The following is a 26,611-nucleotide window of genomic DNA, read 5'->3' as shown; positions in this document are numbered from 1 at the left end:
TGGAACAAAGCCATGCCCTTTCATTTATGTATATGATGGCATTTCTGCTACAGTATTGGCGTCGAGTAGTTGCAACAGACACCATATGGCCCATGAAGCCTAAAATAGTTACTACTTGGCCCTTTACAGAAAATGATTGCTAATCTGTGACCTAGAACTATCCTCTCCCCTTTATTTTTATTACAATACTGACTATTCAAACAAAGACTCCAGAACAACTGTTTGTATAAAATCTTCTTTTAGATTGGTGTAATTATATATATATATATATATATAATTAGTCAAAATTTCATATATTGTATTAATATACTTAAAAATATAAAATACTCAGAAATTATCAGCATTCCACGGTGCAAAGTTAAACAACTTTTTATGTGTTAAAAGTGTACAGGAAATTGAAAGGCACACAAAAATTAGAAAAATATTTCCAAGATCTGGTCTCTTCTCATATTTTATTTTTCAGGAAGGAGAAAAAGAATGTCATGACTGACACATGGTGGTTTCAGTTACAAATGAAAGTAAAATCCTTACTGATTAAGTTTCTGTGTCATTTGAATAGAGAAATGGGTAGGAAAACCAGAAAGACTTCCTTCTTTGGGAAATCATAATACATCATTTCAACTATGAGTGCCAGAGTCTACAGAAATTCAGGTATGTCCACAAGATTGTCAACACAAGTACAGGGCTATGTACCTGGCAACATGCCTGGTATACAGAAAGTGCTACATAAATGTCCATGGGAAAAATGAATGAATGAGCACTGATCCTTTACACATTTGGACTGGGCAGGCAGTCATGACAATATTCACACATTTATTAGCCTAGTATTTTTTTTTAGTATAGCAAGCATGCACAGCTTACTAAAAGCTGACCTGTCAGTGTTCTGTTGGGAGCTCATGCATGTTCATGGACACAGGATTCAGGGAGCTTGGATCATGACCTTCAGAACAGGAATTCACTGGTTTATGTATACGATTATATGGAAAGCTAGAACATGTCCAGCCTCTCTTTCCAATTAACTTAGGTCAGACTCTAATGAATAGCACCTTCTCCTGCTACTCTGAATATAGCGTATCTATCCTACTGATTACCTAAGACATTGTAAGTGAAACATAAATCATCATGAAAGGAAGCTCTATTAATTGGTTTTATCAGTTGTACAACATGGAAAAGAATTAAACTACATGCAACCTCAGCCATGTCCCTAAAATGTCACTTAACCTATAAAAAATTTAAAAAATTGAACCTCCCTCACCCACAATCTATATTTTACATTAATCTTTTTAAAAAGTTATCATCATCCACTCTAGCAAGCTGACATAAATGGTGCTGAGGATGAGCTGTTGGTCAGAAGTAAGGCTGAAGATTTAAAGAATTCCTGGTTGGTTCTTGAGCAGTGGATCTTTTTCCTGGTTTCCAGGGAAGAACAGGGTCTTTGCATGATTGAGGAAAACATTCAGGCCTTTGCCTCTGATCTCGATCCCAGGGCTGTTTTCTATTGGTTTGTATTCCTTCTGTTTTCTGAAAGCAATGTGTTGGACAGATTAAAAAGAGATCTCCAGCTGGAAAAGGTTGCTTTCTATAAGTCTTTCACAAGTCAAGTGCAGAATCGTTCATTCCATTTAACTTATGGCTTTTAAGACAGTGTTATCTTATTAAAATACATTTTCTCTTCTTCATGCAAGAAATGTGCCTGCTTACTATAACTTGAGATTATATGTTAAGCATTAAACTGACAATTTGGTAAAGTTATTGACATTTGGTAGCATTTTTAGGGATTAAAAAAAACCACAGCAAAATTAATAGGCTAGTTTGCTATTCATCATTCAGTAGAAGATTTTCTTCCCACACACAAAATGTTTCAAAGCAGAAAAGGGAAAACAGCCCACTTGTGCAGAAATATGCCATTTATTTTTGACAATATACTCTAGTGATTTAAAGTGTTAGAACCAGCAACTTACTTGTACATCAAAAAGGCAATCACAGTGACGAGTATGGCCAAGCAGCCAAGGGAGACCAGGATACCATTTGCCACTCTTGAAAGGGAAGCTGGGTCTTAAAACAGAAGCAAGGTCATATTAGTGACAGCTTCCACCTAGAGGACATGCTGCTTGTAATGTAATTAAATCAACGAGGAAGGGTGCAAACAGAAGATATATAGCCCCTCTGAGCTCTCAGTAATCTTTCCCATTACATAATACATAGTCTTCAGGGCAGCTTACCTTCCATTTAGAGAATGAGTTAGCATGTCTGGAACACTGTGTTAAGGGCTTAGAAGATGTCATGTCCTGAAGACACCTGCTCTGGTCTGAGTTAACCCAGCCACGCCCATGCAGCAAAAGGCTTCACGAACTTTCCGCCTGCTTCTCTGGCCTCATCTTCCACTGCCTACCTTCCAGCTGGGATAAAGATCCATCCTCCCCATGCTCTTTCAAATTTCCATGCCCTCTGCTGGGAATGCCCATCCCCCAGCTCATTGCCAGCATCTCACCCTTTGCAACACCTTCCAGACATGCATGAGGGCACTGGGTCATGCCTTCCTTTGTCAAGTCTGTCCTTGTCACCCTTCCTCTGCCTCCACCACACTCTATCACAATTCCTTCTTTGGATTATGTCTTCTTTGTTCTCCCAGAACCCAGCAAATCAACTAGCCTTGTCTCTGCCACCAAAGTGTAAGCAAAGTTGGTCTCTTTTCCCTCTGTCTTCTCCGCCACCATCACAGTTCCAGCCACCAGCCCTCTCCCTTGTGAGGACATCTTCACCATCTGCTCACTTGCAGTGTTACCTTCCAATAACCCTGGCTTCACTCAGCAGTCTGAATGATCATCTAAAAGTATTAATCGTATCACGCTCCAACCCTGCCAGCGGTTCCCCTTACACACAGAATAAACGCAGACCCTATAAGTGCACATAAAGATCTAGGCGGGCCGCTCATTCTGGAAATGCAGGTCTCAGTTCGGAGGGGGCCCTTTGCCAAGCGGGCACCACCAGGTTGGCACACTTTCCTGACCTCTCAATCGAGAGTCCACGTCTGTCTCCTCTCTTCCCTGCTTGTCAACCTGCATGCTCTGTTTTGTTGTCTTCACAACAGCATCTTGTTGGTTTATTCCCTGTTTCTGCTTACTAAAGCGGGGATCTTCCTTACCTTGTTCTCACTCTATCTACAACTCTCTCTGTGGTGCCTGGAGCTGTGCTGGGCACGGAGTGGATACCCAGTGAATATTTGTTGAAAACATCCCAGGTGCTTCATGAACATTTAGTGAATCAATGATTAAAAGTCGTTTCAGCTAAAAGTCTATGCGCTCGCCTTCGAACAGTGGTCAACTTTTGAAATTCTGACTCTGAAACAAGTCATCAGTTTACAATTTCCATTGAATTAAAAGCTCTCTTTCCTTCCTCTTTTGGATTTTAAAAGTGGCTCAGGGAGGGACTTCCTTGGTGGCCCAATGGTTAAGAATCCACCTGCCCATGCAGGGGGCATGGGTTTGATCTTTGGTCCGGGAAGATCCCACATGCCACAGAGCAACCAAGCCCATGCCCCGCAACTACTGAACCCACACTCTACAGCCTGTGCTCTGCAATTTTCAAAAGAAGCCACTGCAGTGAGAAGCCCGAGCGCCACAGCAAAGACTATCCACTTGCCTATCCACTAGAGAAAGCTCGTGCACGTGGTAACTAAGACCCAGCGCAACCATAGATAAATAAATAGAATGGCTCAGGGGCTTCCCTGCTGGTACAGTGGCTAAGACTTCGTGCTCCCAATGCAGGGGGCCCCAGTGTGATCCCTGGTCAGGGAACTAGATCCCACATGCCACAACTAAAGATCCTGCGTGCCACAACTAAGACCCAGTGCAGCCAAATAAATAAATTAAAAAAAACACACACACAGAGTTCAGGTCACACCTAAAGTTATCACTAACTCAGTAGGTATTAAAGGAAAGCAAATATCCAAGCATCTAATCTAGGTAAGAGAATGGTGATTTGCCAGAACTAAGGAAGCTTCATGGACTAGGTTAGGACTCTAAAAGGCAGTTTTAAAAGCAGCTGTGGCAACACAAGAAGAATGACCCCAGTAGCTCCCAAAAGTGACGGCATAGAAGGTCCACATTCAGTAGGATACAGAGGCTCTGGCTACCTCTTTTTTCCCATGCTCCCCAGTCCTGCACCCCAAGCCCCATGTATCCTGCCTTCAAGGAAGCAGGCTATATTTGCATCCTTTTTTTTTTTTTTTTATGTACACCTTGGCTCTCACCAAAAAAAAAGCTCAAGCAAATAATTATATGCATTATTACTTATGCTTTTCTTTCAATAAGGTTAAAGCTGCCTTTTATACAGTTAATGAGTAAATATATATTTAAGTACGTTTCACTTTATAAGATAGACTCCAAGACCAAAAGTATTATTTGTAAGTTAGTCATTAGATTATACCCAACAATACTCAAATTAAGGAGCAAAGTGGGAACTTCTTTAGTGGTCCAGTAGCTAAGACTCCATGCTCCCAATGCAGGGGGCCTGGGTTTGATCCCTGGTCAGGGAACTAGATCCCACATGCCACAGGTGAAGAACCACACGCCGCAGCTAAAAATCCCACATACTGCCGCAAAGATTAAAGATCCTGTGTGCCACAACTAAGACTCAGCACAGCCAAATAAATAAATAAATAATTTAAGAGCAAAATACATGCTGTCTTGTGTGCACAATTTTACCTGTCCCTTCCGTTCCACCATGTAGCACTTCTTTTAAGAAATGAAGAAATATTTTACAACATAGCCAGTTATATGTGAAATTCAGTTAGGGTCACCAGGTAGAGTCCCTAGGGGTTAGGGAAAATAAACAGCCACCAGTGAACGGGAATTTCTCAGTGAAATTCCTTCATCCACTTTGTCAACATGTTACCCCTCTGAGGTTAAGGGGACAAGGAGTAGTCTGTCTGCTGAACATTTAAAGACTGGGTAATCTGGTTTGTTGCCGTCTCAGCGTAATGCTTGGTAGACTTTGGGAAAGAAATGAAGGGTCCATGGTAATTTAGAAGGGAGCCAAGAGTCCACCTGGTTTCTCATTTCTCTTCTTGGCGTCATGTCTTTGTCCAGGTAGATCCTGAGGACATGACAGCAGTCTCCCCTTTGTTATAGTTTAATTGGAGAACATTGTTATTTTTTGATGTTGGGCTTTACAGTTTCCCTTTGAAATACAAACCTATCCAAGCATTCAGTGACCACATCCCATTATTACTTGTCCGTGATCATAGCTGATTTTTTTCATCAAAAGGCTTTTCTTGGACTTCCCTTGTGGTCCTGGTGGTTGAGAATCCTCCTGCTAATTTAGGGGACACAGGTTTGATCCCTGGCCTGGGAAGATTCCACATGACGCAGAGCAACTAAGCCCATGCACCACAACTACCGAAGCCCAAGTGACTGCCTAGAGCCTGCACTCCACAAGAAATGAAGTCACTGCGATGAGTAGCCTTTACACCGCAACTAGAGAGTAGCCCCCACTCACCACAACTAGAGAAAAGCCCGTACACCAACAACGACCCAGCACAGCCATAAATAAATAAATGTAAAGGTTTTCCTTTGGCCATTATTTCATAAGTTCTCTCTCTCTCATCCCTTCCCTAAGTAGATTTGCTATTATATTGTAATATCATTTCTCAAATCCACATTAATGACAGTTCAATGAATTTTACACTGGAATAAAGCTAAACATTGAGAGTGAAGTGTTGAATAGCTTTAGTATCTGAAACATGCTTTATCTGCAACATGAAATGTTCGTACAACCATAAAACAAAACTTACCTCTGCGGGCGATAGAGACAAGGGTGCTCGTGAGGGCCAGACTTGCATCATCACCCAGAGTGAGATTCATACAGTATGTCCCAGACCCACTGAAGGCTCTCCTCACCGTCAGCAAGCACGCGTCGCCCAGCTCCACGGCCACAGGGTCGCAGACTGGGTTCTGGGTGATCTGGCAGCTGGGGTCAGAGATGACAGTGCAGACCTCTGTGGGGATGCTGGGGGGTATGAATGACATCCAGAGGGAGAGAGAGGAGAGTACGACCTCAGTTTAAGAGGAAAACATCATTACACTCCTGTGAAACTGAATCCCACCTTAGTCTTACTCAAACTATATCGTGTGAAGTTGTCACATACAATTTACTCTTAAACAAGCCTGGGTGTGTGAGCCGTTGTTTCCTCTATATGCTCAGGAAGGTGAGGCCCTAGGACTGCAGAAGGAGGAAATTATTTCCCCCAAGCCAAGGGGCTGCTGGGAACTTGCCTCTTCTCTTTGGCTCCCTAGACACTCAAAGACGCAGGTGGCTTAGGTGTTAGGCTAAGGTAGTGCTAAGTGCCAGCCGGCCTTGTGTGGGCCCGTGCAGATATCTGACTATAGTAGCAGCAGCGGCCGGAGCTGTTCATGCAGTACCTGCTGTGTGCAGCGCTCTGAGTCTCAGATAAGCGACACGGCCTTGTCTATTCCTCTCAGCAACCTGACGAGGCAAGTCGTAGTAGCCTAACGCAGCAGGTGAGAAACCAGCCCTGGGAGGAGAGCTCACTGGCCACAAAAGCAGTTAGAGGTGGAGCTGGGATTTGCATAAAAGATATTTGACAGCTGTCCCTGTAACCATTCGGCTCCCATGCACTACTGTCTTAGCCTCTGTTTCACGTCTGAGTAGACCTCCTGAATGGAGAGACCAGGCTCTGAATCGAGGCTGATAAAGGATCAGGGAATTAGATGAGCTCACGCTCTCTTCACCCCGGGCCTCTGGTAGCACCTTTGCCTCTCCAGTCAGGATGTTCTCTCTCTCTGTCCTCCCATTCCCTCCCCAGCTCAGAGAGCTTTGGAGCTATTCCTTTCTTATTTTGCACTGCACCACTAAGCTTGCCAGACCTTAGTTCACTGACCAGGGATGAGCCCATGCCTCCTGCAGTGGAAGTGGGGTCCTAACTACTAGACCACCAGAGAATTCCCTGGAGCTCTCCCTTTGGATCAAGTATGGCCTCATTTTTATACCGGCTCATTCTCTAATCTATACATCACATACATACACACACACATACAGTCACTAAGTCATATCCGACTCTTGCGGCCTGCCAGGCTCCTCTGTCCATGGGATTCCCCAGGCAAGAATACTGGAGTGGGTTGCCATTTCCTTCTCCAGGGGATCTTCCTGACCCAGGGATCAAACCCAGGTCTCCTGCATTGCAGGCAGATTCTTAACCTCTTTACCGACTGAGCTACAAGGGAAACCCATATATATCATATACACATACATTTTAATTCCTTGATTCATTTATTATATTTAAATTATTTAAATATTTAATGGGTTAATTGATAAAGTATTTATATAGTAATTACTTTCTATTTAGTCTATTATCTATCTATGTGCATGCTCAGTCGCAACTGACTCTCTGGGAGCCCATGGACTGTAGCCTGCCAGGGTTCTCTGTCCAAGGGATTTCCCAGGCAAGAATACTGGAGTGGGTTGCCATTTCCTCTTCCAGGGGAATCTTTGTAATCCAGCGATCAAATCCACGTCTCTTGCACTGCAGGTGGATTCTTTACCACCGAGCCACCAGGGAAGCCCCTATTGACTATAGTTGTAAGCAAACCACAGGAAGTCAAATTATGTAGTATGTTAGAAAGAGTTTTATAAGTTTAAAGAGAGACAGGTTAATCAGGCATTGCTATGCATTAGCACAAGGCCACAGCCCTTCCACATTGGCTCCCCAGACCCCAGAGGAGCCTCAGGGAACTTCAGAGATTCTGAGCCTGCGAACCTTGCTCTGCTGGGTACCCACCATCTGGAGAGGTACTATAATCATTGTGTATCTGGTGGCCCAATCTGTAAAATGAGAAGACTCGATGATTGTGTGAGGACTTGATATGAAAACAGAAGTAAAATGTTAAGGACACAGTAAGTGTCCAATTAGTAATTATTCAACAGTTAAAGGTGATGAGCATTGCTCAACTCCAGCAAAGCAAGTGCACACTTGAGAGTACTTGGGAGGGCCCGTCCTCGTTCTGGCTTAGTGAGGAACTAGAATCCAAATCTGGGGCTTCCCAGATGGCACTAGTGGTAAAGAGTCCGCCTGCCAGTGCAGGAGATCTAAGAGACTTGGGTTTGATCCCTGGGTTGGCAAGATCTCCTGCAGGAGGAAATGACAACCCACTCCAGTATTCTTGCCCGGAGAATTCCCACGGACAGAGGAGCATGACAAGTTATAGTCCATGGGGTTGCAAAGAGTCAGAACTGAGTGAGCAACTGGGTACACAGATTCCAAATCAACCTAACAGGTGGGAGGTGTGCGAAGGCCATTGTTCCACCTGGGGTTCTCACTTGGCCCCTTCCTTCCTCAGAGACTGTGTACTCACCTCCCTTGGCAGGTCACAACGAAATCCACCAGGGAGTTGTCAGGCTGTGGCCCAGGCATCAGGACGTCTGTCACCTGGATGATGTTAACCTCTAGAATGCCCTCTAATGGAACAATACCCCATAGAAAAACACATCAAAATACAATGAAAACCAAACCACCTCTTAACAAATCAGAAGGCCAAACAAAATGAACACAGCCGTTCGCCATGCCAGACTTGGGAAGCTATCCCAGAGTTTGGATACATGTCCAGGCTGCATTTTCAAAGTCAAACTGAACTGTTCTTCAGTCCAAGCTTGACCTTCATTCCTGAAGCCTGTGTACGTGTCAGGAGGCAGATGACCCTGGAGGAAGGGAGGCCTCATCCACTGTGTCTCCTGCCAAGGGGCTCAGCCCTAGAGCATACAACGTGAGTTGTAGCCCCACCCAACTCCTCTGCTGGGCACCAGTGAGCAGTGAGTGCCCCTCATGCACAGCCCTGCGTGGCTGTTCTTTTCAACCCCTTTCTCACACACAGGAGGTGTGACTTTGTGAAATCACCCAGGAGAGGAAAGCAGGAGCTGTGGGAACTTGCAGCTGGCCTTCCTTCAGGCCACATTCATTCAGATTTCTGAGCTGCACAGGGTGAGGAGGTCCAGGACCCCCGCAGGCTCCTCGCTAAGCGGGCCTCACTGAGGGCTTGTTTCCACCGAGAACCTCGTTTCATCTCTTAGAGGGATGTCTAAGGAAGGCTGGAAAGGCAGGTGGAAATTTAGAAGCTAGTGGAGTCTTTTTTGTGCACGTGTGGTAGCACCTTGAGTGGGTGCCCTCGTTTCCCAACCCCACCCCTCCCTGGAGTCAGGGAAGGGAGTGGGTTGCCCAAGGTGGATTCTAACATCTTTCCCCCATGGTCTTACCTACAATTGTAATGGTGGCTTTAAAGTAGCCATATCTGGTAATATGGCAGCTTTCATCAGGAATCTCCCTCAGCTCCAGGGTATTGTCACCAGTAGGTACTAGAGGGTTTAAATAGAAAGATTTTTAGATAAGTTTCTGAGAATGCAAAAGATGTCCATGATATAACTAAAGATCTAAACGTCTGTTTATTGCTCTTTAGAAAAACATCAAGAATTCTATACTACTAAATTGCTTCAGAAATTTGAACTAAATGCATAACAATTCATGAGATGTGAGAGCTACATTATAAAATTGTTAAATTATGTAAGCAAACACAGTCCCATGTCTCGTTCAAATATAAATAGCAAATGAAAGGTGAAAGCCATTTTAAAATGTGTAACATAATAATCATGAAATAAAGCAGGCTACAATAGATAAAATTATATTGTAACTTTGGAAGAAGGTATTCTGGGCTCAAATTCTAGGCCCCTTGCTTTCAGTTCTTTGAGACCATGGGCAGATCATTTAACTTCTCCTTGCCTCAATTTGCCCATCTGTAAAATAGGAACAATATTTACTGACCTACCAGGGTTGAACTATTAAACTTAAATAGATAAGACATATAAAACTTGCTTCTCATGCCTGCCACGTAGGAAGTAATTAATAAATATTCATTTCCTTGTCCCAATATGCTCTTATATATATATATATATTTATTTAGATATAGGTGTGTTATAGCATATATGACATGTAATTTTAAATGTTAAGAAGCAAACAACGTGGAAAAAGCCAATTCTTTCCCCATTTGGATGTCTCATGGATCCTAGGTTTATATTCTCGAAGTCTTACAGTCACTGTGATGAGCAGAGGTGTGAGGAAGGAAAGAAGGGAATACAAGATACTTTTGAAAAATAGCCCTTTGAATGTGATTAGAGCAAAGAATTTAATGCTCTATTAGTTACAATTTAAAAGGCTCTAAATAAGGTGTTGGTATTCCATTAGCAAGATAAAAAGACTGGAAAGAAAATATAATATTGAAAATACAACATCATTGTCTCTTAAATTTCCAAAGACATGAAAATGGACCCAGTTTGGGGGGAATCAAAACTTCATAAGAGGTGCAGCTCTAACATAGGTGTATGTAAGGATGGAGTCAACTGGGAGATTTCTCTAGGGCCTCAGAGCCTCTAGTGGGGAACGAGTGTGTCTGTGATGCTCCTATGCTGAGGGAACTTCGCAGAACAGCTCTCAGAGCAACTCTGGAAATGAGTGCTCTGTGGCAGACACTTTGGGAAACATTGTTTGGGTCAAACCCAGAAAGGTTCTGACACCATGTCCGATTCAGATGTAGGTGTGGTTTATCAGCAGCGCAGGCTGTGGCAGATTGGCTATATTCCTTGAGTCTCAAGGTGGTTGTTTGGAAGTTGCAGGGTAATCATTCATTGTATTCTGAGATTTAACGGATGGGCTTCAAAGCAAAAGATATGTTTGTGAAGGGTAGTAGGGGTGGCAGCCTCTTCCCTAGAAAACTTCTTTATAGTTTGGACCATAAAGAAGGCTGAGTGCCGAAGAATGGATGCTTTTGAATTATGGTGCTGGGGAGACTCTTGAGAGTCCCCGGGACTGCAAGGAGATTTTATTTATACACACACACACACACACACACACAGATACATAGATAATATATATATGATATAAAAAATAACATGATATATATATATATATATATATATTATACTCACACACAGACACACACATACACACACACACACATACTAAGTCACTTCAGTCGTGAAGGACTCTTTGTGACCCCACGGACTGTAGCCCACCAGGCTCCTCTGTCCATGGATTCTCCAGGCAAGAATATTTTGGAGTGGGTTGCCATTACTGAATCTTCCTGACCCGGGGATCGAACCCACATTTCTTGTCTCTTACATTGGCAGGCAGCTTCTTTTTCACTGAAGTCATCAGGGAAGCCATGCATAAATACATATATCATATTATAACACTGATTAGCATCAGTCTTGGAAAGGTTTATCTTTTTAGATTTGTGCACAAAATTCTGAAAAATGATCAGTGGCACTGTCAGCTAAGGGAAGAGAATTCTGGGGCTTAAAGCTAGTGCATACCTGTCTATCCTATAACGTAATTATCCCCTGAGTCACCACTTCAACTTTGCTTATGTCTCACTCCTGCGGCTGCATTTGGTTTCTATGTAATAGCTGTACTTATTTGGAAGCCACTTACCAAAGCAGAGACAACATAATTTCTGGTCAAATAGCAATCCAGTGCTCAACAGTCCCAGCCTGTTAATATGGTCTATGTAGTTAAAAATGCTCTCTCCCCAGAGGACAAGCACTCTAACCCCTTTCTCAAGTCATGGGCTAACTCCTATCATCACCTTGGGTCCCATTACATATTTCTGTCTGTCCAAGTCTCACAGTTGTTTTACGGCATTTTGGGATTGATTATGGTTGATCTAATACCTTTAGATGAAGTCAAGTAGCTGCCTTTCACTATAAAATGTAATGAATTCATAAGGTTGCTACCTTCTATCTTATGGTTTAACCTATAGAAAATAACAACACATTTAAAATACTCTTTCATTGACTTAAAATATCTTTTGCATATGTTATGATATAAATATGTTCTAAGAAAAATAATCTTGCTTTATAAAAATGCAATTCAAAATAGACTAACATTAAAACCTTTACCATTCAGGAATTTCTATACAGACAAAGCAAGCATCTGTAATTTATTTTGAATTTTACACTTGATGTCCTTATTTGTAAGGAAGACCATCAATTCTTGTGGATAAATAAACTGACTCTTCTCCAGAAATACCAAAACAAAGCTATATGTTTAGAGTTGTTCAAGGCAGTTATATTTATAATAAAAATTAGAATGAACTAAGTGTTCATCAATAAGAGAACGGTTAAATAAAGAAGTCATTGAATAAAGTGAATTACACTTACATGTACTTATAATGGACAGATGTCTGTGATGTTTGTTAAATGAAAAGAGGCAAATTGTAAAGCAATATATATTGTGTGAGCCCATCTACCTAAAAATTAAAACCACAAATCCTATTTGTATTTATGGAAAATGTTTGTAAATGGACAGAAAAGATCTGGAAACAAACACTACCAACTCTTAACAAGGTTTTACTCTTGGGAGGAGAGAATAAGCAGGAGCTTTCACTTTTATTTGAAATTTCTGAATTTGAATTTTTACTAATGAACATGTATTAATTTTATAATTAAAAGTATTTTAAAAAAAGCAAAATCAGCAACAACTTACAGTGTCTGGCATTAGATATGCTTGACTTAATAAGTTTTTTTTAACAACACACTTATTTATTAATAACAGTTTATTGTTTATATCTAACAGGTTTGGGTTAAAAATAAAAAGCCAAGTGCAACAAGTCTGGACATCACCGTGGAGTGTTCTGTCTGTCCTTGGTGATGGCACCCTCTTGTGTGCAGTGAGAGGATGTCAGTCTACTGCTATCCCTGGGATGCCTGGATGGAAGACTGATTCATGGCTGAGTGGGAAGGATGGTGATGGCATGGGGTAGGGTACGGAATTAGACGAAAGCTAATGCTTCTCAAAGTAAATGCTCAAGAACTTCTTGAATGTTCCCATATATTATTATGAGAAGTTGGGATTAATTAATTATGCCTTATCTCTAGAATGATTTTAGTGTCTGGAATCTTTCCAGTCTGCTAGCCAAGAAATGTTCTCAAGGTTTATTCTTTTTTGAGCCCTTTGTAAACTACTTATAAGGATGGCTGAGTTTTCATAGGACGTGGAGTGGATGTGGGCAGGGTGGGGAGGAGAATGGAAGTGGGGAAGGGAATGTGGAAGGGGAGAAAGGACAATGGAATGGCCTGAATGTTTATAAGGGGATAACATGTCTCCCATTAACTAGAAAAACTGGGAGGCAGACAGAAATGTGAAGGACTGGAAGGGGGAAAGCACCTGTATACATAACAAGGAACAGTGAGAATTAGGAAGGTCAAAGAACTGTATGTGAACCACCAAGTGACTTTAAACAGATTCTTCTTCCATGTTCTAACAACTAAACGTCATGATAAGTAGCTAAAGGAAATCAACGGGTAGAAAACAGAATCACTGCAGATTCTTTACATAATCTCTTTAACTAAGGATCTAATTATACAAACCACATGAATTTTTTTCTAGCTGTTAAGGAGCCCTGCCAACAAAACTTAACCTGGAAAACACTTACCCAAAGAAGGGGTGGTTTTTGGAGGTCTGGGTGAAGGCAAAGGACAAGGTCCAGGCACCTCTGCTTGCACGGTGAGGTTGAGGCTGAAGGTTCCATTGAGCACATAGGTGTGATTCAAAGAGTGATTGTTGGAAACAAAGAGACCAGTATTATCCCCGAAGTTCCATGTGTAGTAGATGGCAGACTCATTGAGGAAGTGGCTGGGGTCGTGAATCAGGGCACTGAACGTGATGGGGAGGTCCCTGAGGAAGGTTTCATCAGATGAATTTCGATTGTTCTTCTGGGACATAGTTACAAATACAGGAATCTGATCTAAAATGTACATTCAAAAAAAAAAGAAAGAAAGAAGGAGGGCGTGATTGCTTGATTTTAAGTGGGTGACTTCAACAGTGCCTTTAGTTTGGAAATTAAAATGAGGGGTAATTCAGCATCGTTTCCCATTTTTTAATGCAAGTTTTCTAGAGTTTTCTTGGTTTACTTTAGAAAACACAGATGGAATATGTTATTAAATATGAGGTTGAAAAGGAGTCCAGATGAGGTGTAACCTAACCCAGAATATTTGGTTCTACTTTTTCAAACCCACTAACATCATCACCAGAACTCAGCACCTCGTCCTCAGTTAATTCAGAGCTCACATCACTTACCTGTTACTACATACACATCTTTCACTTTTGCGATGGGAACATATGCCCGTCGGTGTCTTCTATAGACAGTTACTTCCATGATTTGAGGGCCAAGACTCACATTGGCTGTGTTTATGGAAACTGTCACTGAACACTGTCCCAATTTCTGGAAATACTGACCTTTGAGAAGATAGAAATGTTTAGTTATTGGCTACATCATATGATCACTATAGAAAGTTGATGTTCCTTAAAGACTAACAACTACCATTTACAGATTGTTTTGAGAAAGGAAAAACAGGGTGGGGATGCTGTCTTGGTTCCTTCAGAAAGGAAGACAGTGCTTATTTTTATATAAAACCTTATAAAACCGACAAATAAATATAGTTGTATATAGTTGACTAAAATGAAAAGAGCTGTTTAAGTGGGATAATGCTGTTAGTCCTTAGTTGACAAATACTTTTTATAAGTAAGTGACCTGGCACTTGAAATACATGTGCTTCCCACAGAAAATACATTTAATGTAATAGTGAAGTATTCAACGGAGTTAAAAAATATATCAAAAAAATCTACCTCATTTTTGTAATAATATTACTAGCTCAGCTATATTGCTGAGCAACTTTTTTTCTTTTAGGGAACTAGATTCCTCCACCTTCTAATAACATTTGTATATGAAAACGCAGTGGTGAAAAAGAAACAGGTATGGTGGGTATGAAAAGGAATGAAGTAGTTTCATTGACATTTCTAGGGCCCTTGAGTCTTTTTTCTTTCTCCAACTCTAACCTAAATCTAATCACCACTGACTAGCTAGTGACAGTAATTTTCTCTCCTTTAGGGCTCAAAGATTTTTCTAATCTTTATGAGGCACCTGTCATAGATGTGTCATTGGAACAAAAGGTTTTAGAAGATGGATACTTGTAAGATGGGTATGCTTAAAGACCATGTTCATCACATGATCAAAGGTGTCAGGAAAAAGGGTGCTTCCCCGGGCAGTCCAAGCGTTAAGATCCTGTGCTTCTACTGTAGGGCGCATGGGTTTGATCCCTGGTCAGAGAACTAAGATCCCACATGCGGCGAGGTATGGCAAAAAAAAAAAAAAAGGTGTCAGTAAAGGTTCAGGATCCCCCTTTACCTTGAAACGCAGAGGCAATTCTGTTAGAGATTAAAGGGGGAAGACATGTCTCTTGGAATTAGTGATACGTGAGGAAATGCTAGTTATGGCACCCAGAGGCAGACCACAGTGGCAGAGCTTAGCTGAGAGAAAATGTCAGTTAACTCTGAGACTTCAGCAGAAAAAGGAAATTCAAAACAATCTTGTTAGGAAAACAGCAATTTCTGGACTAAAAGCTGATGTTAAATAAAGACATCTTAACTAGTTAAGTTAATCGATATTAACTAGGCTAAACAGAATCTGAAGTGTTAGTGAGTTTATGTGACTCCATGTACATGACAAATGTCATTTCAGGTCAAAGAAATGACATTTGGGGAGTTAACTGACAGGGCCACAGTTTCAGGGCCACAAGGCCCTGAAAAAAATTTGCTTTAAATCAACGAGCATAGTATCTGTTATATATTTTGTACTTTGTTCAACTGGAGTGTATTATTAATATGTTGCTTTGATTTGTAAATAATTGAAGAAAGAAAAGCTCTCTGAAATTCACTAAGACTGACAAAACATTCCAAAATTTGGAGTTTGTGTGATGGCTAGCAGATTTGAACTGCTCAGATCCAGATGGAACCTAAGATTTTTAACTAAGAATTTAGCAGCTTTGCTAATAACAACCTAAATTTAGTCCTCCTAAAAAAAGAATCACTAATAATAAAGCAAAATGGATTCCATAAGATCATGCAAGTTGCATAAGAATTTTAGTCAATGCTCATAATTTTGACCAAAATGTGTATATGTTATTATCTTAATTAAGAAATACTAGAAAAAAGAAAGAAATACTAGTAGAGAAAGCACCATCATGTTAACAATGATAATCTCTGATATGAATTATGATGACTGATTTTTCATTTGTGCTTTTCTGCATTTTCCAAATTTTCTACTAAGAGTATAAGTTTAATTCTTTAAAATTATTTTAAAAATATAAGAAATTTTAAAAAATATATAAAAATATAAGAAATTAAAGAATAAATCAACAAATGACCATCCATATGCCATTCAAATATCATTTTTCATATTACTGCTTTAGACAGAAACAAATTGAGTAGTTCTTTTTTTTTTAAAAAAAAAAAAAGAAAGCCAAACCTGTCTTTTTCTCCTTTTAACTATTTGATGTCCTAGAGATATGGCAAGGCTAGCCAAGATTTTATTTTTATCCCTCACTGAAGGAAAGTTAAAAGAGTAATTGTTAAACTCCTGGTGTTGAAATTCTCAATAATAGAATGAGAAAAGAAAAACAAAATTAAAAATTTTAAGGAAAGGTAAAGAAGAAACTAGGGGGGATTGTAATAGCCCAACCAAGTGTGTGGAACACGTAGACAAAATTCTTTTTCCAGGGGTGAGGGAAAGGCTTCCCATCAGGGAACACGTTGTGATGGCCTTCACTGGTGTCGTTTCCCCAGTCACTGTCCTCTGTCCACGCTGTCCAGTTGTAAACATAAAGGTCAGGAGATGGACCAGTATCTAAACAGAGAAAGGCGCACACCATGATTGTCATCTGGACTCAGAACGCTCAATGTTCACCATTGAATTAAATACATTTTCATATTTTTTCATAACTAGTTGAGATACGGTTGGACAACTAACACCCTAATATTCAGAATTCATCTAATGATACCTTTATGACTTGGGTCTTTTTCTGCCTACATATTGTATTTCAGTGAGTTTTATATAAAGCAATTTTTCAGAAAAGTTCAGAGTTTTCATTTAATATGTTTATCTTCATATTGGGGCTCCAAACCACAAGCATATTCAAAGCAAACTGAGGGAAGCTGTATCTTTTTATTTTGATTCACTCTGTCTATCTGGAGCTTTTTCCCCCAACTCATCTGACATCATGACTTTCTTCTCCTAAAGACTTCAGCACACTTCTAAGAATAGAGACATTCTCCTTCATAATCATATCATTACCACTCCTACCACAGTCCAATCAAGGGTCACATCCTACACAAGCGTATTTCATTTCTTCAAACGATTCGGAAAAAAGATATATAAATAGAAATACAGATAGATGGAAGCAAACAGAAAAAAATATTAAACTTGCTGAATTTTGATGTACTTGCTCCCTACTTTTCTGAATGTATGACATTTTCCACTTTGAACAAGTCATGATCAATATATTTTCATCTGAAACAATCTTCTCATCCTCTTTTTTTTATGTTCACTGACATTTATGGAGAGCCTTTTATTTATCCATCTACTACAGCCACTATTTTTTTTTTAAATTATTCTTAAATTGTCCCACATATGGCCAGTAGGGGCCCCTCAAGCTGCCTCTGTGTCCCTGTGACATATCCCCATTACTTCCTTGTCTACTGGCACGAGATGTCCCTGGCTCACCTGAAAAGTGCCCTGTCCTACACCTGGAATCAGTCATCTCTTTCAAGAGCTCTCATTTCTTCTAATGGTGAGAGGTACTTTATAAAACTTCCCATGTAAAAGTTTTTTTACATGGACTCTCTCATGTAAAAGAGAACTGCATTGTCACTTGAAACATTCATAAGAATCAACTTGTTTAGTGGGATAAAAGCAAAAAAAGAAAACCAAAAACCAAAACTACAGGCTACTAAATATAATACTTTTAAATGATCAAACTCTTTCTATACAGAATTTATTGTTTTCCTCATCAGAAGATGAATCAAAAAGAAATAAACCATTGGCAGTTTAATAGAAGTTCTAAGTGATAAAATCAGATCATCACTGCCCTTAATAGTCTTGTTTCTGACTGAAGAATTTCAGTATTTATTTGAGTTTTTAAGGCTGTTGAGTTTTAACAAGATAATTCCCCTTGATGTGTTCGTAATCATTCGTGCTCTTTAACTTGGACAAAGAGCTTCTCTGTTTTAACTAAGAGCAAAGCAAAACCAAAATATATGCATTTTATCATTTGTGCTAGCCACGTTTTTTTTTCTGTGAGCAGAAACTGATCTGATCAACAAAGAGCTATCAAATTATTCTTTGAGGAGCCAGAATTCCATTCCTGTGATGTGAATAACATTCCTTACCATTTCTGCAGTTCTTCTCATAGACTATGTTGCCGCTGGCATCTTCCTTTTGGCATCTGGGGAATACCAGGTTCACTGCGAATGTTATGGTTGAGCCCACCAATGCTGGGGAATCACTGGTCAGAACTGCCTGCACACGGCCTCCTAGGACATAGAAACAAGGAGCTCAGTGATCAAACATCTCTTTTCCTTTTCACTGAAATAAAGAAAGGAAAGCTAAATCTACAAATAAGGACCAGAGGATCCTTCTGCCTCTTTACAATAAACTATTTGCAGGACTCCCAATTCTGCTGTCAGAGCACAACACTCCAGAAGATGAACTTAGAAAGTCAGACCAACTGAAGAACAGCTCTTCAGAGAACTCTCTGAGTTCACAGAGAGAACAATTACTTAAATAATGAAAAATCTGTTTAATTTGATTGAGGAAACAAGTATTAAAGGTTTGCAATTTTTAATTTCAAAGTGAATGACTGAAGGAGTCATTCATTTTTGATGTGAATGGAAAGATAATAACTTTCTGACAAATCACACTTTTGAGATGGTCAAAGTGCTCTGGAATCTCAGAATTTTTGAAGATGACCATTCCCACATTAAACCTGCTTGCTTTCCAAAACCTTCCAAGAGGTACCAAATGTAAATTTCTAAGGAGATTAAATTCTGTGTGTGGAGGAGAGTGAGGAGTTTAGAAAGTGATACTGTGACAATAAAGGGAACATTGCCAAATCCAGGTGCCTCCCACCTGATAACTAGTGTACTATCATTCATGGAAGCAACATGAGCCCTGTTGCTTTCATGGATAGAGAGTCCACAATCTACAACATGAACTGAAAGAAGAAATTACAGTTGTTTGGCAAATGGGACCTAATCAAACTTACAAGCTTTTACACAGCAAAGGAAACCATAAATAAAATGAAAAAACAGTCAACAGAATGGGAGAAAAAGTTTGCAAATGATTTGCCCAACAAAGGATTAATTTCCAAAATATATAAATAGTTCATATAATTCAATAACAAAAACCAAACAACCCAATTGGAAAATGGGCAGAAAATCTAAGTAGACATTTCTCCAAAGAAGACATACAGATGGCCAATAGGCACACGAAAAGATGTTTAGAGAAATGCAAATCAAAACTACAATGAGGTACCACATTACACCAGTCAGAATGGCCATCTTCAAAGAGCCTACAAATAGTAAATGTTAGAGAGGCTGTGGAGAAAAACCCTCTTGCACAGTTAGTAGGAATGTAAACTGGTGCAGCCACTGTGGAAAACAGTATGGAAGTTCATAAAAAAACTAAAAATAGAATTATCACCTGACCTAGTAATCCCACTCCTGGGCAAATAGGAGGGAAAAAATTACAATTCAAAAAGATATGTGAATCTCTATGTTCATAGCAGCCCTATTCACAGTAGCCAAACATGAAAACAACCTAAATGTCCATCAACAGATGAATGGATAAAGAAGACGTGGTACATATATACAATGAAATACTACACAGTCATAAAAAAAAACGGAACAATGCCATTTGCAACAATATGGATGGAACTAGAGATTATCATACTAAGCGAAGGAAGTCAGACAGAGAAATACAAATATCCTATGATATCACTTACACGTGAAATGTAAAACATGACACGAATGAACCTATCTATGAAATGGAAACAGACTCACAGACAAGAGGTGGTTGCCAAGGCGGAGGAGAAGTAGGGGAGTTTGAGGTCAGCAGAAGCAAACTAGTACACATAGAATGGATACAAAACAAGGTCCCACTGTCTAGCACGGGGAACTATAGTCAATATTTTGAGACTAACCATAATGGAACAGAATATTTTAAAAAAAGAATGTGTATAAATATATACATACATATATATCTGAATCACTGCTGTCCGGCAGAAATGAACACATTGTAAACCAACTATACTTCAGTTTTAAAACTGAATCACTATTATACACTTGCAACTAAAAAAAAGAAAAGAAGAAGAAATTACAGTTGTTTGAGTCTTTTGATTTACCTTTCCAAGAGCTTTTCCACCTTGAGTCTCCCCTCTTCCACACTGGATAGAGTTTTTCATTCCAGTCATTTTCATCTGAAGACCACCCATTTAATTGGTTGTGCTCCCACATGTGACCAGAAGGTCTTTCGTTGCTCAGCACATCATGAAAACCTATAAAAATATTTGAAAAAAAATTATTTTGTCTACTTACCTCTCATTTAGCAGGTATTCAGAGAAGCCATACTGAAAGGATGCCACTAGCCTCTGTCTTCTCTTCCTCCTTGCTGGTAGGAGGAGGGAGCGGCACGTAATTCCCTTTTTATAATGGAGGCAGATGAACACTGAAAGAACATTGATCTGGGAGCCACAGAACCTGCTACAGTGAAACAGGCTGTGGGATTTCAGGCCACGTTTCTTCTCTGGGCCTTCAAATCAAACAAAAAATCAAATGTCCTGTGATACCATGAGACAGTATGTTTCTAAAAAAGAACAAAGTGAGGAACAAAGGAAATCTATGTTTATTAATAAATGTTCATAACTGGAAATTCAGTTGAATTTTGAGTCATAGAATGATAGGATGTTCGACAATGAAAGAGCTAAGATTAGTTAATTCAAATTCCTTCATTTATAGGTGAAGAAATTCAGTCCTAGAGAAGTGACATGATTCATTCAGAGACATCTTTAATCAAGTGGAAATGAAGATTTGCAACTTTTGATTCCCAGGATCAGTTTTTTCCCACTCTTCCAAGGCCTTCCTGTTTCTCAGATTCTGAGTGAATGTCAGTGTTTCCAGAAACATAATCCAAACAGATTTCTTCTGACTTTAAATGTCAAAAGTCAAGGAGAGATACACACTTAAAAGGAGAGTGACAAGGAATGAACATATAGGTCCACAGAACAGACTGCAGAACTCAAAGATAGATTCACATAGATATGCCCTGTTGACTTTTGCAAAAATAATCCAATGGAGGAAAGATAGCTTTTCAACACACAGTGCTGTAAAAAAGCCAAAAGCCTAGGAGGAATCTTCAGGCTCTAAGTAAGAAAGAATTTTTAGACTTAATACCAAAATCTTAATCTATAACAGAGAAATTGATAAACTGGACCTCATTAAAATTAAAAAATTTTGCTCTGCAACATTTTGTGAAGAGGATAATAAAGCAAATTACAGATAGGGAGAAAATACTTGCAAGCCACATTTCCAACAAAGGAACACTATCTGGAACATATAAAGGATCTTCACAATTCGCAATGTTAAAAAGAGCAAATAATTGGACTTCTTTGATGGTCAAGTGGTTAAGACACCATGCTTCCACTGCAGGGGGTGTGGGTTCGATCCCTGGTTGGGAGGAACCAAAAGCCTACCTGCCACATAACATGGCAAAAAAAAATATTAAAAACTCCAAATAATAGGGTAAAAGATCTGAACAGACATTTCACAGATGAGAATGCACAGATGGCAAGTAAACACATGAAAAGATGTTCAATATCATTCACCAGTGAGTAAATGCACATTAAAACCACAATGAGATGTCACTGTATACCTATCAGAAAGACTAAAATTAAAAATGACATCAGATGTACAAAAACTGAATCACTCATACACTGCTGGTAGAAATGGTATAGCCATTCTGGAAAACAGCTTGGCAGTTTCCTTGTAAAACTAAACACGCAATTACTATGCAACCAAGCAGTTGTACTCTTGGGCATCTGTCCCAGAAAAAATGGAAACTTATGTTCACATAAAAACCTGTACATTAATGTTCATAGCAGCTTTATTCATAATAGCCCAAGTTGGAACAACTAGAAAATCCTTCAGTGGGGCGAACGGATAAACTGTGGTACATGACATAGTGTGGTATACTACTCAGTGATAAAGAAATAACTATTGATATATGCAACAACTTCAGTAAATTATGCTGAGTAAAAACAGCCAGTTCCCCCACATTACATATTATAAGTTTCCATTTCTCTAACATTTTTGAAGTGACCAAATTATAAAATTGGAGAATGGATTAGTGGTTGCCAGGGGCTGGCAGGTGGGGTTGAGTGAGAAAGGGAAGTGGGTTTGTATCTGTGGTGATGGGACTGCTTGGTGTTTGGACTGTGTCAATGTCAGTATCCTGGTTGTGACATTGTACTACGGCTGTGCAAGGTGTTACCCTTGGGAGAAACCAGGTGAAGGGTACATACACAGGGATCTCTTTGCATTATTCTTAAAAGTGCATGTGAATCTACAACAACGTCAAATTTAAAAAACTGACTTAAAAAATAGAACAAAAGCAACAACAAAAGCCCAACGGTAAGATTTTAAAAGACAGTGGGGAGGGGAAAGATGTGGGGTACACACCCAGCACCATGCGGCTGTTCCCTCTCCCCTTCGTAGGCCCTGCTCTGGCCACCAGCAGAGACACGGCAGCTGGGCTGCTTGTGAGCTGTTAATACTTTGTCAATACCTTCTCCTTCCATCTTTACCAGGGCTATGATTGGAAAATGGAAAGGAGTACCTTGGTGTCTGATATACCATGAAATTCTACCCATCCTTACTTTTTGTGGCCAGGGTATCTCGTCTTAAGGCCAAGGTGAAGCAGAGCAGCAGGTTTTGTTGCAATGCTGATAGGCTGGGCCTCCCGTCAAACCGCCACCCAGCCTCAGGCTAACCTGCCTACTGAGCCCAGCAAGGGGTGCTGGTGGAGCACACACTAGGATTAGGTGCAGGGGCCTCCCATGACCTGTCAACTCTCTGTCCCTCCATTCCCCAACTGCGGGCTCTGGGGGAGTCTGTCCTGAGTGGACATGGAGGTGAGACAATTCCTCCTCCAAGCACTTTAGCCTTCTTCTCTGGGAACTGATCAGTTATTAAATGCTTGCTGATCACTACCATGTCCCAAGGCAACAGAGAAGCCAAGAGATAAATAAGGACAACAGATCCACGCACTTAAGGAATTACAGGAGGGAGAAAAAGATACAAATCTTCACACACATAAATAAAAAAAGATGACTTCAAGTAGCTGATCTCACAAGAATCCCATTACTCAGTTTCGCAAACAAAGAAAGGAAAGCTCAGAAGAGCTAAGTCACTTTTCGTGGTCCAGACCCAGGGCTGGCAGGAAGGACGGCGGTCTGGTCTGCACGAAAGCCTTCTTCCCCTTGCTCGCTGTGCGCCCTGGAGCGAGTTCCTTACTGTCTCTGGCCCACCCCCTCCTCTGGGACAGGGGCCTGCAGAGCCTCTCTGGGATGCTGCGAGACTCCATGCGGCTCAGCGGCCGGACAAGGGCCAAACCCCCGCCCGCGCCGTCGCAGCACTTGCGTCTGGGCTCCCCGGTTGCCGTCGCGGGTGCTTTCCCAGCCGCTTACTACAGACCCTCCGCTTGGTGGTTAGGGGGCGGGAAGGTGAGTTGGGGTTGGGAGGTCGGCCAGCTTCCGGTCTCAGCGCTGGCTGCAGGACCCTGGCCCCCTGACGCTCTCCCCCTCTCGCTCCATCCCAGGTCGCTGTCCAAGACCCCCCCACCACTGCGGGCTCCTGGCGCCCCGCCCCCCCAGCTCCCCATCAGTCCCACCGCCACCTGGGGAACTGGCCGGCGTGCTCGGGAGCCAGCAGTGGCCCCCTCTCTTCCTCCTCCACCCAGCAGCCTCCGGGATTGCACTTCATTGCTGGGCTTTTCTCTCTTGCAGGGAGGAGAAGTGAGAGGAATGTGTGTACCTGTGTCCAGAACCGTCCCATGAGAGATCTGGGCCCAGCAGGTGAAAAGCCAGAGCTGGGCTCCTGTTTCCTCACCCGTTGAATAGTGGCAGGACCATCTGGACTACCTGACTGATGTAAGTGGAGCAGCTAGCATAGCACTATGCATGGTGTCGTACACATTTAAGGAAGAAACTGAAGAAGAACTAAAGAGAGTCTTGATGAAAGTGAAAGAGGAGTGTGTGAAAAAGTTGGCTTAAAACCCAGCATTCAGAAAACCAAGATCATGGCATCCGGTCCCATCACTTCATGGAAAATAGATGGGGAAACAATGGAAACAGTCGCAGACTTTATTTTTGGGGCTCCAAAATCACTGCAGATGGTGAATGCAGCCATGAAATTAAAAGACGCTTGCTCCTTGGAAGAAAAGTTATAACCAACTTAGACCGCATATTCAAAAGCAGAGACATTACTTTGCCAAAAAAAAGTCCAGCTAGTCAAAGTTATGGTTTTTCCTGTAGTCATGTATGGATGTGAAAGTTGGACTATAAAGAAAGCTGAGCACTGAAGAATTGATGCTTTTAAACTGGTGTTGGAGAAGACTCTTGAGAGTCCCTTGGACTGCAAGGAGATCCAACCAGTCCATCCTAAAGGAAATCAGTCCTGAATATTCATGGGAAGGACTGATGCTGAAGCTGAAACTCCAATACTTTGGCCACCTGATGGGAAGAACTGACTCAATGGAAAAGACCCTGATGCTGGGAAAGATTGAAGGTGGGAGGAGAAGGGGATGACAGAGGATAAGATGGTTGGATGGCATCACCAACTCAATAGACATGAGTTTGAGCAGGGTCCGGGAGTTGGTGACGGACAGGGAAGCCTGGCATGCTACAGTCCATAGGGTCACAAAGAGTTGGACATGACTGAGTGACTAAACCGAACTGAACTGAACACATGTTGGACCCCTTCTCAGTACCTCCCTCCCCCACTCCACCCCCACCATTGCCCCCTCGTGGAGTCACCTGGCAAAATCAGAACTTTCACCCTGCGAAGGTCGTTACTCTACTAGAGTGAAGCAGAGTGGACCTTCTGGGTGATATCTCACTCATTCCCTTCTCCCACTCCACGCTACCTCTGCCTGGAGGACGGGAGCTGCTGGGGCCACACATCCCCTGGACTGGACAAGTGGGCCGCCTGTGAGCTTGGTGGCTCACAACTCTGGCTTCCGTTCCAGTCACAAACTCCTCTTTTTAAAGCAGCTCCTCATTGGTCTGGGCATTACCTTTGTTAAGAAGTCCCCAGCCTCTAACTAGAAAAGAGACCCAGGGCTTCAGCTCTTTTCTCAGTAACCTCACTACAGTGGCAGCAAACTCCTGCAGGTCTGTGAAAAATCAGCAGGATTTTCATTTTCTTTTCTTTTTTTTTTTTTGGCTGAGCAGCTTGTGGGATCTTAGTTCCCTGACCAGGGACTGAACCCAGGCCCTTGGTAGTGAAAGCACGGGGTCCTAACCACTGGCCTGCCAGGGAATTCCCTCAGCAGAACTGGCAACAGCTTCTGGGTTGGAGTTATTAGAAAACCTGTTTCCAGAATTGGGCTTCAGTTCCTCTGTGGCCCTATCCCGGCGGATGGAAACCAGACAAACTTTAGTGGGTAGTGTTGTTGTGATCTCAAGCCAGAGACTGTGCCCTTCGCACCCGAACCCTCCCAATGTCTCTAAGAGAGTAGGTGGCAATTTTGATAGAATAAACCTCCACAACAGAGGGGCCATGCATCTTTCACTTCCTAAGAGCCTGGAGCAAAGAATGGAACAGAATGCATTTTGCCGTGCTCTCAACATCCCCAACCATTTCCAGAGGAAACGAGTGAGCACGAATGCTTCCTAAAGGCCAGCTGCAGACTCAGACAAACCCATCACTTCAGCCAATAGCCAGAAAATGGGTTAAGGGCAGAAACTGAGAGTTACTCACGTTTGGCAGCATCCAGTGGCAATCTTGCAGCCAAAAGCAGAAATCCCAGAAAACAGTAGAGACATTCCATGCTGAATTCTCACAGACCCAGGCAATCAAGGTTTAACTTGTAACTCCTCTGGCTTCATCCACTAAGAACAACAGTGTTCGTCTGGTTTTTGCTGTGCTCCACTCTTCATTTTAATTAAATACTGAGCCTCAGGGTGGATCATGTGATGGTATTAAGCAGCATTGCTTGATTTGGTCTCTGGAGTTCAACCACTTCCACTCATGTGCTTCTGACTCACTCGCCCTTGGCATCTATTTATTCACTTTTTAGATGCGCACCATTTCAGTGTTGTTATTCTACATTCTAGTTAAAGGGATTTACTTTGCTATAGGGCCTGTTTTGATATCCTTCCCCAAATAAAGTCTCTAACCTCATTGGTTATCAACTTTTTTTAGTTCCTTTGCTGATTCACTTACTCAGATCATGTTGAAAGTCACAATTATGTTTCTTTTGCTATAATTTAGATTAGCAGCTCTTCCCAGTGCTAGCTAGTGCTTGTACATCCCCTTCCCCCAAGAGGAAACTAAGATGGGGAGCAATCTCTTCCATCACTTGAAATTGTGGATGACATATATAAATATATGTTGTGTCAAAAGGTAACTGAAACAGCTGCACAGACTCCGATAGTCGAG

The 26,611-nt window shown here is 41.3% G+C and overlaps 1 protein-coding gene across 1 annotated transcript; it reads right to left on the bottom strand.

Moving 5' to 3' along the window:
- Positions 1-433: 433 nt before the first annotated feature.
- GPNMB (glycoprotein nmb) lies at positions 434-26,231 on the bottom strand. Its single transcript, XM_043462829.1, has 11 exons — positions 25,931-26,231; positions 20,299-20,451; positions 18,287-18,430; positions 16,581-16,745; positions 14,141-14,299; positions 13,497-13,808; positions 9,268-9,366; positions 8,373-8,475; positions 5,795-6,009; positions 1,962-2,055; positions 434-1,521 (listed from the first exon to the last, which is right to left on the bottom strand). Exons 1-11 carry the CDS (start codon positions 25,998-26,000, stop codon positions 1,368-1,370), a joined length of 1,668 nt encoding a protein of 555 aa, XP_043318764.1. The 5' UTR covers positions 26,001-26,231; the 3' UTR covers positions 434-1,367.
- Positions 26,232-26,611: the final 380 nt, after the last annotated feature.

This window comes from Cervus canadensis, chromosome 3 (assembly GCF_019320065.1).
Source record: "Cervus canadensis isolate Bull #8, Minnesota chromosome 3, ASM1932006v1, whole genome shotgun sequence".
Taxonomy (NCBI): domain Eukaryota; kingdom Metazoa; phylum Chordata; class Mammalia; order Artiodactyla; family Cervidae; genus Cervus; species Cervus canadensis.
Note: the sequence above shows the minus strand (reverse complement) of the source record. Positions and strands in the feature narration are given on the sequence as shown.

Excerpts from the sequence above, each read along its gene's own strand:
- GPNMB (XM_043462829.1), bottom strand. The coding sequence starts at position 26,000 with ATGGAATGTCTCTACTGTTTTCTGGGATTTCTGCTTTTGGCTGCAAGA. Across the intron at positions 18,431-20,298 it reads GTGGAAAAGCTCTTGGAAAG|GAGGCCGTGTGCAGGCAGTT; the intron begins GTAAATCAAAAG and ends TCTATGTCCTAG. Across the intron at positions 8,476-9,267 it reads AGCCACCATTACAATTGTAG|AGGGCATTCTAGAGGTTAAC; the intron begins GTAAGACCATGG and ends TTGTTCCATTAG.